Source organism: Oncorhynchus gorbuscha, linkage group LG02 (assembly GCF_021184085.1).
Source record: "Oncorhynchus gorbuscha isolate QuinsamMale2020 ecotype Even-year linkage group LG02, OgorEven_v1.0, whole genome shotgun sequence".
In the NCBI taxonomy this organism is placed as follows: domain Eukaryota; kingdom Metazoa; phylum Chordata; class Actinopteri; order Salmoniformes; family Salmonidae; genus Oncorhynchus; species Oncorhynchus gorbuscha.
This window is the reverse complement of record NC_060174.1, coordinates 78,599,795-78,613,481: the sequence shown is the minus strand read 5'-3', so window position 1 is coordinate 78,613,481 and position 13,687 is coordinate 78,599,795. Positions and strand designations below refer to the sequence as shown.

The 13,687-nt window shown below is 44.2% G+C and overlaps 1 protein-coding gene across 11 annotated transcripts in view; it reads left to right on the top strand.

The window, feature by feature from the left end:
- Positions 1–13,687, top strand: part of LOC124010501 (autism susceptibility gene 2 protein-like) — a 511,152-nt gene that overhangs the window by 338,587 nt on the left and 158,878 nt on the right. For all 11 annotated transcript variants that reach the window (XM_046323045.1, XM_046323027.1, XM_046323009.1 and 8 more), the window contains one exon: positions 13,024–13,053. In XM_046323045.1, coding sequence (XP_046179001.1) covers positions 13,024–13,053 — 30 coding nt within the window. The remainder of the gene's footprint in view (positions 1–13,023; positions 13,054–13,687) is intronic.

Genomic DNA, 13,687 nt, shown 5'->3' with positions numbered 1-13,687 from the left:
CACACTAAGTGGACCTGTCTCAGGGGACGTGCCATAATGGAGCAAACAATGCATCTGATGTATGTAATTGTCTCAAAATCCTTCCATTAATCCTTGATTAAGCCAGCATCTGCTTGGCACCCCAACCACCCGACTATGTTACGGTCGACTTCACAGGAAAACGAGGTTCAAGGGTGATGGTGTGTGTGTGTGTGTGTGTGTGTGTGTGTGTGTGTGTGTGTGTGTGTGTGTGTGTGTGTGTGTGTGTGTGTGTGTGTGTGTGTGTGTGTGTGTGTGTGTGTGTGTGTGTGTGTGTGTGTGTGTGTGTGTGTGTGTGTGTGTGTGTGTGTGTGTGTGTGTCTGAGTGTGTCTCCATCCGCTAACCTTCAGTAAATGCTTCCCTCCTTGAGGCGCCCCCTCCTCATCTCACCATTCTACCCATGGATTTGTTACCTTCTTATAGAGAAGCCCTGGCAGGGCGGGCGGGCGCGATGCCACCCCTGTAGATCAGCTGAGTGCTGTGCCCTGCGGCACCATCTGTCTGTGCCAAGCACCACTCCAGGGCACTGTTGGCACATCTGTTGAGGAGAGCAGCTTAACTGACAAGTTATTTTAAAGGTAGACACCCCCTCCTCCCAACTCCCGACACGCACACAGACACCAACACACATGCACACACAGACACACACACACATGCAGGCACAGACACACAGACACAAAGACACTCACACACACATCTACACATTCCCTACCCCCTCAGCCCATCTTTTTACCCCAGGCAAAATATGTAAGTGTATCTGTCTGTGTATGGTGTGTGTGATTTTCCCCCTTGTGAAGAGGTTGTCTGCCTTTCAAGCATTCCTCTTTTCCACTTGTGAGCTAACACCTTCAAATGGAATCCCTTTACACATGCACAGAGCCCGCTCTCTAATTTCCATTATTGGTGTTGTTCTATTGTAAACCATAAGAGATTTAACAATATGGAAATAATCATAAAAAATAACCTCTTCCAAGAAAGTTCTCTCTCAAATCTTTTTTCAATAAATCTGGGCAGATTCCAGAGGAATGAAACTTTAAAAGAACGGGTCTTATGTTGCACTCTCGGATATTGAAAACAGAGGTCATAAACTATAAAGCTATTATTATTTTCCCTCCATCTCTCCTCCTCTATTCCAATGACTGGAACCCTGCGTTTAGTTTGCGGTCTCAATGAATGTCGTCTGGATAAAGTTTTACATTTGAAAAGAAATGCCTTCAGATGTTGGCCTGCTGCAATTGGATAGGGGTGGACGGGTGAGCGGATCATGCGTGGTAATGTTGGGCCAGACAGCAGACCGCTCCTCCCTCTCCTTTCTCTCTCTCTGATCTGAAGGGAGGGACACACTTGGCCAGCAGAGGAGACGTTTTGCCTAGCTACCTAGACTCCTTGCTTCAGCCAAATTCTATGCCATGCCCACGGACTTTAATTTCTTCTCCACAATGAGTCTGGATCTGAGTATCTACCTGACCCTTCACCAAAGCCGAACACATTCGGGCCCATCTGATTGGTCCAGAAACCGATGGGTTGGGCCAGAGCCAGAACACATGTGGGTAAACCGTCATTGGTTTTGATTGGTTAGACGATCCAATCGCTAATGACTTTGTTTTGTACTACCGTACGCCTCGCGTCACCACAAACTACTTCAATGATGGCGGTCTCAGACTAAAGTATGTAGTGAACAACAGAGCAGCGGAAGAATAGTGAGTCGTCAGACTAGGAGACGTTAGCCTCATGTCACTATGGCTGTGCTACAGACTGTCTGAACTGAAGCCCTCCAGCTAGTAGGATGGTTTGTCCTTTTTTCCTCTTCCTTCTCCATACTTTATATGACAGCTAGACATCAAGCAGATACTAAGGAAATGAGATGTTAGATGTCATCGCTACAGACCTTGGTTTTATTTTAATGACTCACCCTAGTCAGACATGTCATGTTGAATTTCCTTCTATTTGGGAACCCAGTGTTTTTGTAAAACAGTCTTTTTAAGAATATTTGGCAGGAAAAAATGATATGTTTTTCCAAGTGTTTTCTGGGTTAGGAACAGAGGTAAAATGATCTGAGGTCTGGATTTATTTAAACTGCATTCCACCATGATCCATTGAACATGTTTGTGTGATTCGCTAGTGTGGCTGGTCATAATTTTGCCGTTAATGTAGGAATTTTAAACCAATTAACCTGATTTAGATACAGAGGTTTTAACCTGAAGAATGTATACCGGAATATCGTACCGTTCAGTTCACCCCTAATATATAGTTACAGGTTGGAGTTACAGTTGGGCTTTGTCATTGAGATCTATGGTAGCCTAATGGCCAGGGTACCTGGAGGAAGTGGATGTTTGATTTCAACAGGCCTTTGGTGTGTCTGTCTGGAGCAGCCTGTCTGACTGGACAGTATCTCTGCTTTCTGTCTCCAAGATGGATGGCCCAGTGTCCTTTTGCCAACAATGAGAAAATCTCTCTTCATTCTTTTCTCTCTCTCTTATTTTCTCTCGCTTTCTCTCTGTCGGAGGTGAAAGTATTATCATAATAATCAGACATTCCATTTAGCAATCCACTCTCTCAAACTAATTTGTAAGTCTGTCCTGTTGGCCCAGTCTGCTCCGGTCCTCAGTCCTACCGGTGCTTCATGTGTTGTAAACCCTGAGCTCATCAGTCTCCCCTTACTACCAGGGTGGAGTTGCTATTTACTGTTCCCCAGCTCACAGTGGTGGTACTAGGACAGGAACTGGCTGGCAGGCCTTGCATGGGGATGTGAGAATGAGCATGGCACAGGTCCCCGCCTGCCTCATCACAATCACGGCCCCTATGTTACCTGTGAATAACACGCCAGAGTCCAGGCCCAGCACATCACCATATTGTGGGAGGGAGTTTGAGGAGGGAGGAGCTCGGATGAGAGGCACAGGCTCGGCAAGCCCGGGCTCAGCCACCTCCATGGCAGGCAGGCCTCCCTTCCGCTCTGCTCTGCAGGGAGGAGCGCGGGGCTCCAAGATGGCAATCAAGCCTTGATTTGCCAACACATTTCTAATGATTAAAATGTAATTAGCACCAGCGAGCGCCTCCTCCCCAGCTAATTTCCATGTACACTGTGACAGGCAGGTGGTTGGCGGCGCCCGGGCCCCAGCAGCAGATGGAAGAGCAGGCAGCGGGAGAGGAAAAAAACATTTTGCCATGCGACTGTTTGCATCAGAAAACCATCAGGACGTGCAGCTTTACTCTGGGAGGGAGAAAAAAAAGAAGAGGAGCCCTTGACGGCGGCATATCAAATTGGCACCGTCTGAGCTGACCCTGGCAATAGCTGCCATTATTCATGCTGCTATCCCACTAGCTTCCAAGCTGGCAGACAGGCAGGCAGGTGGGCAGACAGACAGACAGGCGGGTCGACGGGCAGACAGTTTCTATTTATCCTTTATTTAACCAGAGAGTCCCTCAGCTTTAACCCCTTCAGTGATCCTGCAGGAAATGTGTCCCAGGCAGATAACTATCCCCAGTCCTTAGCTCCACTAGACCCTTAAAGGAAGCAGATATCAATGGTACTGTCATTAATTCTAGGGTCATGAACAGTGACCAGCAGCACCTCGTGATAGTACCAGACATGGGGATGGCATGGCTCAATGATGCATCCATCCAGCCATATTGAAGAAGTTGACATTTGAGTGAATATTAGGTCAGACAATTGTGACATGTCTCTCTGAATGGTTGTTTATATTTCTTTGATTGACACAGAATCTGTATACATTTGAGAAATGTAGTGCATTTGGAACCACATATTCCATGATTCCAGATTATATGCCTAAATGTTATGTTTCTAAGTAGCTACAGTACAGAACATGGCGTGCATCTCTCTCACGCATCTCTGTTTGATGTGGTGGGCAAGACTCCTTATGACAATAGTTGTTTATGTTGGGGAGTTTGGCAGAGCCAGACACAGAAAGACCCTGCTGTTGCTTATGAGTGGATAGCAGGACGGAGCTAGCTGAATCATTTACCATTGAAGACATCTCTCCTCGTGTTCCCTGTCTGTTCCCTGTCTCCTCTGTCTATTGGGTTAATATTATCTCAGCTGGAGTCTGGAGAGGCTTACGGACACAGAATAGTTTTCTCCTACTCTGAGTCTGATACAAACAAAAGCCTTGATGCTTGGACACATTATAGAGAAATTTGTAAGTGCACTCAGCCAAAAGGAGGGATAGAGGGTTGGGGTCGTGGCGGGGCGGTCGGGGCAATCAGAAGTGCTCCGGATACAGGCCAACATCAACAGGTCTTAGTGCTGAGGGTAATGTTTGACATTCCTCTGTTACTTAACCTAAACACTGAGGTCTGGGGTCTGCGTTGTACAGTATAATGTTGGGGCTGTGTAAATACCACTGGGCCTGGCTAGAGTATCACTTTCTATGGCTGCTGCCCTCCTTCTCCCCCCGTCTTCCTCAGAGGAGTAATGGTTTCCTTATTGTACATGACTGCATTCAATTACGCAGACTTCCTCAAGCTGCCTCAGCCTGTCTGAGAGCTAAGCTCTGGGTTCTAAATGGCCCCATTGTTGTACTGTAGGTACATATTTTTTACATGTCTGTGTGTTTTACATATTGATGTCCTAGTTTTTCCAGTTTCCTTTTCAAAATAGTTTTTGCAGTTTGTTCTCCTATTTACAGTGGCATACTATAACTATTCATTTCCATTTCTGATTTAAAACCTTATCAAATCCATCCAACCTCCAAATGTGCAACCATAACGGTACTGTAGTTGAGATATGTCATCCACATAATCTTTGGCTCACAGTGATATTATCTAGCCTAGGCTCCCTGCAGTGCCTCTGTTTTTCAACATGGGACTCAGTAAATGGAAAAGAACACAGTAGATTTGCCAATGATGGTGTTCCTCTCTCCGAGCCACACTGCGTAACTGCATTTGAACGCACCATGATCACTAATCAGTGACTGACGACACCGACTTGTTTTTATGTTAGAAGTGTTTGTCTCTTTTTAGCGTTATTATTTTTGGTTGCTTTTCCCTGTGTAGTGCAGTGAGTGTGAGGGAGCGTGGCGTCTTGTGCTTAAAGGACGAACAAATTGCCTGCCCTTGCCTGTCAGTCTTGATCTCTGGCTTTCTTGCTTTGCTCATTATAAAGGTATTTCCTTTTTATTGAGTTTTTTCATGTTTTCTTCTCCCACTCCCTTTGTAGTGCAGAGACATTTGCATTCCTCTATCCTCGGGGGGGAAAAAGTAATGACAGCAATTGATTTGTATTTTCTCTTCCCCCACTAGCAGTGTGAGTGTCTCGTGTAGTGGCACCTGCAGAAGCGACAGGCACGGGGATGAGAAGCGAAAGAGAGCAGTTGATTAAATCATCATCAAGTCACGCCGCTAGAAAGTCAATTCTGCTCGCCGTCTACAATGATATCCTTTTATCTTAAAGTAATGAGCTATGGCACTTTTGCATCGGGTAATACGATGACTTCTATTAGCATGTTCCATTTGCTTCATAAGCAAGGGCAAGTCATTCCAGTCCTCTTCTATCTGGACAATCAGAGCTGCACAGGCAAGCAGGGAAAAGGGATGGAAGAGGGGAAGAAAAGAAAGAAAGAAAAAAAGGCTGAGGGTGTTTTTTATGGATCACAACAACAGTGGAAAAAATGTATCTCCCCATTATTTGAATGATCCCTGCACAGAGACTGCAGGGACTAATGCGTCTTGGGTAACATTACTCTTGTCACAGTCTGAAGGCTTAAACACATGGAAGTAGTTCAGACAGTAATACAGGTCCCTTTATTAGTGTTGGGGGGAAAAGTCAATACCGTTACTTAGCACAATATTATTTTGGACAACATTTTATTGAGACTTCAAGTAATGGCTAGCGTTAGTCGGAAGTACCTGCGCAAAAACTCAGTTCCATTTTCTTTTAAATAGTGAGCCAACATGTTTTAAGCACTTTTATTTCCATGACTGATCAAAACTCATTTCTATTATGGCTCCTTCTTGTCTCTCTGCAGCAAACACATAGTGAGCAATATGTTTGGAACATCAAATCACAATAAAATTGCAGTAGCAAATCGCAATACATGTACATCAATACAAGTATCGTGATAGTATAGTATCGTGATAGTATAGTATCATGGGGTCCCTGGCAATTCCCAGCCCTAATAGATAGTTACAGTTAGCATGCATCATTTGTAGAACATGCATTGTTGTAGGTAATGATGAACATTAACTTTGTTTTTGTTTCCAGCTGACAGGCTATGTAGTCGATATTTGGCTGTTGACTTGACTCTGTGCACTGTGAATGAATTAACACAGGGGGAAAGAAAGGAGTGATGGAGGTAGATAAAGAGGGGGAAAGAGGGTGGGAGGGAGAGAGCGGGAGAGAGTGTTAGAGGAGAGTGTTTTCTCAGTGTGTTTATTGCCTCTGCATAATTTATGAGGTGCTGACCATCATGGCAGTTTGCCGGGGGCTGGCCCCTGGGGCCGTGTGGGACAGGCCGGTAAATTGGATGGTGTGCTCCTGCTGAGCACGCTGCCCAGCACAGGCCCCTCTCCCTCTTCACTGGTCCAGTCAGTCAGGGGAATACAGAGCCAGAGGCCCAGCCTGCCTTTTACCTTTGAGCTCTGCAGAGAGCAGGGCTCCGGCTCTGCAGAAAGGAAAAAATAGAGAGCACCAGGCTTAGGGAAGTCACCGTGGCCTGGCTCCCATGCACTGTCAGTCAATCACCCCACACTGGGCTGGCACAAGGATAAACCCTCTGTGTTTTAATCGACACTAGCCCCCCCCCGCTCCACACACCCAGTGCCTTCTTCATTTCCGACTCCAGTGCCTCCCCGCTCCTCGGCCATATGCACAACTTCGAGGGCCGCCGGCCACCCAGCATCTCGCTAATTAGTTGATAAAGAATTAAGTGGACCTTGAAATTGAAATTGGGGAAGAAAAACTGAAATCCAACTTTTTTTTCCCAAGAAACCCTTCCTGTTTCTCTGTTCTCTCCATCTTTCCATCCTGCACCTAAAATCATTTGTATGAACAAATGAGAATTTTTAGTTTTGAATGTTAATCAGACCAACCAGGTGCTTGTGTGAGATATTTTATGGACTGTTTGTTTCATATTCATGTCCATGTCTAAATAGTATAATGGAGTGGTCTAATGACATTGGCCCAACAGATCCATGGATAACGCTATTGCCATCGCAATGCACACTGCCATATTCCACCTGGACAAGAGGAATACCTATGTAAGAATGCTGTTCATTGACTATAGCTCAGCCTTCAACACCATAGAGCCATCCAAGCTCATCACTAAGCTCGGGGCCTTGGGTCTGGACCCCGCCATGTGCAACTGGTCCCTGGACATCCTGATAGGCCAGCCCAGGTGTTGAAGGTAGACAACAACACCTCCGCCACGTTGATCCACAACATAGGGGCCCCACAGGGGTGCATGCTTATCCCCCTCCTGCACACTGCCTTCCCTCCAGGAAATCTATAACACCTGGTTTCACAGGAAGGCCAAGAAGAACATCAAGGACCTCAGCCACCTGAACCACAGCCTGTTCAACCCGCTACCATCCAGAAGGCGGAAACAGTACAAGTGCATCAAAGCTGGGACTGATAGACTGAAAAACAGCTACTATCTCTAGGCCATTAGTCTTTTAAATAGTCACCACTAGCCAGCCTCTGCCCAGTACCCTGCCCTGAACCTTAGTCACTGTTACTAGCTAGCTACCACCCAGTACTCTAACCTGTACCTTAGAGACTGCTGCCCTGTGTACATAGTCATTGAACACTGGTCACTTTAATCATGTTTACATACTGTCTTACCCATATGTCTTACCCATATTCATATGTATGTACTGTATTCTAGTGTATTCTAGTGGTGGCTCATCCTATAATACTGCTGTGCACACCTTTTCTATTCATATACTGCCCATACTGTCTATACACCATGATATATATATATATATATATATATATATATATATATATATATATATATATATATATATATATATATATATATATATATATATATATATACAGTACCAGTCAAAAGTTTGGACACCCTTACTCATTCAAGGGTTTTTCTTTATTTTTACTATTTTCTACATTGTTGTATAATAGTGAAGACATCAACACTATGAAATAACACATATGTCACGTTCTGACCATAGTTCTTTTGTGTTTTCCTTGTTTTAGTGTTGGTCAGGACGTGAGCTGGGAGGGCATTCTATGTTGTGTGTCTAGTTTGTCTGTTTCTATGTATGGCCTGATATGATTCTCAATCAGAGGAAGGTGTTAATCATTGTCTCTGATTGGGAACCATATTTAAGTAGCTTGTTTTGTGTTGGGGTTTGTGGGTGATTGTTTCCTGTCTTTGTGTTCTCTGCACCAGATAGGACTGTTTCGGGTTTTGCCACGTTTGTTATTTTGTATTTGTGTAGTGTTCACGTTGTCGTCTTTTATTAAACATGTTGAACACGAACTACGCTGCATTTTGGTCCTCCTCTCCTTCAACGGAAGAAAACCGTTGCAGAACCACCCACCACAACAGGACCGAGCAGCATGGTGACAGGCAGCGGCAGCAGGAGCAGCGCAAGGAGGAATGGACATGGGAGGACGAGTTGGACGGTAAAGGACCCTGGGCACAGCCAGGAGAATATCGCCGCCCCAAAGAAGAGCTGGAGGCAGCGAAGGCGGAGAGGCGCTGGTATGAGGAGGCAGCACGGCGGCGCGGATGGAAGCCTGAGAGTCAGCCCCAAAAATGTATTGGGGGAGGCACACGGGAAGTGTGGCGAAGCCAGGTAGCAGACCTTCGCCAACTTCCTGTGCTTACCGGAGGGCGAGAGAGACCGGGCAGGCACCGTGTTATGCTCTGGAGCGCACGGTGTCCCCAGTGCGGGTGCTTAGCCCGGTGCGGTACATACCAGCTCCTCGTATCGGCCGGGCTAGAGTGGGCATCGTGCCAGGTGCCATGAAGAGCTCTCAAGAGCTCCAGTGCGCCTGGACGGTCCGGTCTATCCAGTGACACCTTCACGTACCAGCCCTCCATTGGCAGCCCCCCGCACCAGGCTGTCTCTCCGTCTCAGCCCTACAGGTGCTCCCGCCTATCCAGCGCTGCCAGAGTCTCCCGCCTGTCCAGAGCTGCCAGAGTCTCCCGCCTGTCCAGAGCTGCCAGAGTCTCCCGCCTGTCCAGAGCTGCCAGAGTCTCCCGCCTGTCCAGAGCTGCCAGAGTCTCCCGCCTGTCCAGAGCTGCCAGAGTCTCCCGCCTGTCCAGAGCTGCCAGAGTCTCCCGCCTGTCCAGAGCTGCCAGAGTCTCCCGCCTGTCCAGAGCTGCCAGAGTCTCCCGCCTGTCCAGAGCTGCCAGAGTCTCCCGCCTGTCCAGAGCTGCCAGAGTCTCCCGCCTGCAAGGAGCCGCCAGAGCCACCACTCTGCAAGGAGCCGCCAGAGCCGCCACTCTGCAAGGAGCCGCCAGAGCCGCCACTCTGCAAGGAGCCGCCAGAGCCGCCACTCTGCAAGGAGCCGCCAGTCAGCCAGGATCCTCCAGAGCCGCCAGTCAGCCAGGATCGGCCAAAGCCGCCAGTTAGCCAGGAGCTGCCAGAGCCGTCAGTCAGCCAGAAGCTATGTGAATCAGGCCTTCATGGTCGATTTGCTGCAATGAAACCACTACTAAAGAACAACAATAAGAAGAAGATACTTTCTTGGGCCACGAAACATGAGCAATGGACATTAGAGCGGTGGAAACCTGTCCTTTGGTCTGATAAGTCCAAATTTGACGTTTTTAGATCCAACTGCCTTGTTTTTGTGAGAAGTAGAGCAGATGGTGGATGATCTCCGCATATGTGGTTCCCACCGTGAAGCATGGAGTAGGAGGTTTGATGGTGTGGTGGTGATTTTCTGGTGACACTGTCCCCATCCAAGCTGACAGAGCTTGAGGGGATCTGCAGAGAAGAATGAGAGAAACTCCCCAAATACAGGTGTGCCAAGCTTGTAGCATCATACCCAAGAAGAGGCAGTAATCGCTGCCAAATGTGCTTCAACAACGCACTGAGTAAAGGGTCTGAATACTTATGTAAATGTGATATTTCTATGTTTTTTATTTGTAATAAATTTGCTACAATTTCTAAAAACCTGTTTTGCTTTGTCATTATGGGGTATTATGTGAAGATTGATGAAGGGGAAAAAATATTTAATCCATTTTAGAATAAGGCTGTAATGTAACAAAATGTGGAAAAAGTCAAGGGGTCTGAATACTTTCTGAATGCACTGTATATCTACACTGTACATACAGTTGAAGTCGGAAGTTTACATACACCTTATCCAAGTACATTTAAACTCAGTTTTTCACAATTCTTGACATTTAATCCTCATCAAAATTCCCTGTCTTAGGTCAGTTAGGATCACCACTTTATTTTAAGAGTAGGTTCATCTCTAGGAGACAGAACACGTCTCCTTCCTGAGCGGTATGAGGGCTGTGTGGTCCCATGGTGTTATACTTGCATACTATTGTTTGTACAGATGAGCGTGGTACCTTCAGTCATTTGGAAATTGCTCCCAAGGATGAACCAGACTTGCAGAGGTCTACAATTTTTTTTCTGAGGTCTTGGCTGATTTCTTTGATTTTCCCATGATGTCAAGCAAGAGGCACTGAGTTTGAAGGTAGGCCTTGAAATACATCTACAGGTACACCTCCAATTGACTGTAAACAATTGTTGGAAAAATTACTTGTGTCATGCACAAAGTAGATGTCCTAACCCACTTGCCAAAACTATAGTTTGTTAACAAGAAAGTTGTGGAGTGGTTGAAAAATGAGTTTTAATGACTCCAACCTAAGTGTATGTAAACTTCAGACTTCAACTGTACAGTGCCTTCAGAAAGTATTCTCACCCCTTTACTTTTTCTACATTTTGTTGTGTTACAGCCTGAATTTAAAATGGATTTAAATGAGATTTTGTGTCACTGATCAATACACAATACTGTCAAAGTGGAATTTTGTTTGTCTTTTTTAATATTTTTATTTAAAGCAGAAATGTTTTCAATCAATAAGTATTCAACCCCTTTGTTATGGAAAGACTAAATAAGTTCAGGAGTAAAACTGCTGAACAAATTGCGTAATAAATTGCATGGAAGTTGTGTGTTAAGAATAGTGGTTAACATGATTTTCGATTGACTACTCCATCTCTGCATACAAAACACACATACAATTATCTGTACGGTCCCTCAATCGTGAATTTCAAGCACAGTATTCCAAAACATGCATCCTGTTTGCAACAAGGCACTAAAGTAATACTGCAAAAGAATTGGGGAAGAAATTATCTTTTTTGTCCTGAATACAAATATGCTTGGGGCATATCCAACACAACACATCACTGAGTACCACTCTTCATATTTTCAAGCATGGTTGTGGCTACATCATGTTATGGATATGCTTGTCATCTGCAAGGACTAGGGAGTTTTTTGTGATAAAAAGAAAAGGAATACAGCTATAAGCATAGGTAAAATCCTTCAACCTGGTTCAGTCTGCTTTCACCTTTCAGCAGGACGAATTCACCTTTCAGAAGGACAATAACCTAAAACACAAGGCCAAATCTGTGGCGGTAGGTAGCCTAGTGGTTAGAGCATTGGACCAGTAACCGAAAGGTTGCTAGATTGAGTCCCCGAGCCGACAAGGTAAAAATATGTCGTTCTGCCCCTTAACAAGGCAGTTACAGTGCCATGCGAAAGTATTCGGCCCCCTTGAACTTTGCGACCTTTTGCCACATTTCAGGCACTGAAAAAAATTCAGTCTCTCGATGTGCAAAACTGATAGAGACATACCCCAAGCGACTTACAGCTGTAATCGCAGCAAAAGGTGGCGCTACAAAGTATTAACTTAAGGGGGCTGAATAATTTTGCACGCCCAATTTTTCAGTTTTTGATTTGTTAAAAAAGTTTGAAATATCCAACAAATGTCGTTCCACTTCATGATTGTGTCCCACTTGTTGTTGATTCTTCACAAAAAAATACAGTTTTATATCTTTATGTTTGAAGCCTGAAATGTGGCAAAAGGTCGCAAAGTTCAAGGGGGCCGAATACTTTCGCAAGGCACTGTAACCCACTGTTCCTAGGTCATCATTGTAAATAAGAATTTGTTCTTATCTGACTTGCCTAGTTAAATAAAGGTTAAACAAAATAATAATAAATACATCTACACTGGAGTTGCTTACCAAGACGACATTGAATGTTCCTGAGTGGCCTAGTTACAGTTTTTACTGAATTGACTTGGAAATCTATGGCAAGACTTGAAAATGACTGTCTAGTACTGATCAACAATCAAGATCTTGAAGAATTGTAAAAATTATTATGGGCAAATATTGCACAATTCAGGTGCGCAAAGCTCTTAGACATCCCCAAAAAAGACAGCTGTAATGGCTGCCAAAGGTGCTTCTACGAAGTATTGACTCAGTGATGTGAATACTTGCGTAAATTAGATATTTCTGTATTTCGTTTTCAATAAATTACCAAAAATGTCTAAAAACTTGTTTTCACTTTGTCTTTAAAGGTGTAATGTGTATAGATCTGTTAATATATATTTTTGATTCCATTTGGAATTCAGGCTGTAACACAATCAAATGTAGAAAAAGTCAAGGTGTATGGATACTTGTTGAAGGCACTGTGTATATTTCGATTCCAGACTCTGACATTGTTCATTCTGATATTTCATCATTTAAATGTTTGTATTTTGGGGATTTGTATTTATTTTGTTGTGTTACTAAGTGTTACTGCACTGTTGGAGCTAGAAGCACAAGCATTTCACTGCACCTGCGTTAGCATCTGTAAATATATGTACACAATCAATAAAATTGGATTTTAATATGATGGAAATGCTCATCTGTACTCAGTTCTCCATTAAAGACCTGATCAAATGTGTCGTGTGACGAGGTAAATTAGATTCTGTACACTCACATTTAAATGAAAGCAAATTAATAGGAGGGCAAATGACAGAGTATATGCCTAGTTATTCTAACCATGTTTCTGTGTTCTCTTACAGTGTGACAGTGAGAGCGACCAGGAAGACAAGGTAAGACTCCATCTTAGTGTTTACCTTTCTCTACCAAGACATTCCTTTCTTCCTGCAATGCAGATCTTTTTCATGTATCTTTCATCAATGTGGTTTCAATGAGGATCAAATATTACACTTTCTTTAAGTGTACATTTCTATTTAATTAGAATTAAACATCTAGTTAATAACTGTGAGAGGGGCCTAATTAGCTGCACATTAATTATAAATGACTAAATGATGTGCGAAATCTAAATTGAACTGTTATGGCTTTAGATTACAGTTAAGTGGAGCTGCTATGGCTGTGTGCATTTCCATTAGGGTTTATACAGTATTTTCTCAAATCGTTTCTCACAGATGCATTGTGTTTACAAGACATAAACAATGTACTTCACTGTCTTCACCTGTAATATAAAAGTCAAATAATAGTATAAAAAGTGTAATTCTTTAGTTCATATACTTGAATTTTTCTAAATATTATTAGCCTCTCATCATATTGTATCGGAGTCTCTTAAACAGACTGCATTTTAATGTAAACTTGGTCCAAAACCATGTGGCTCTGACTGGCCTGTATGCTGCAAAGTTGGACCTTTGCCAGTGGTCTCAACATATTCACAGATAGTAGTCTCAGATCCTTCTGAGCAGCCATATTTCC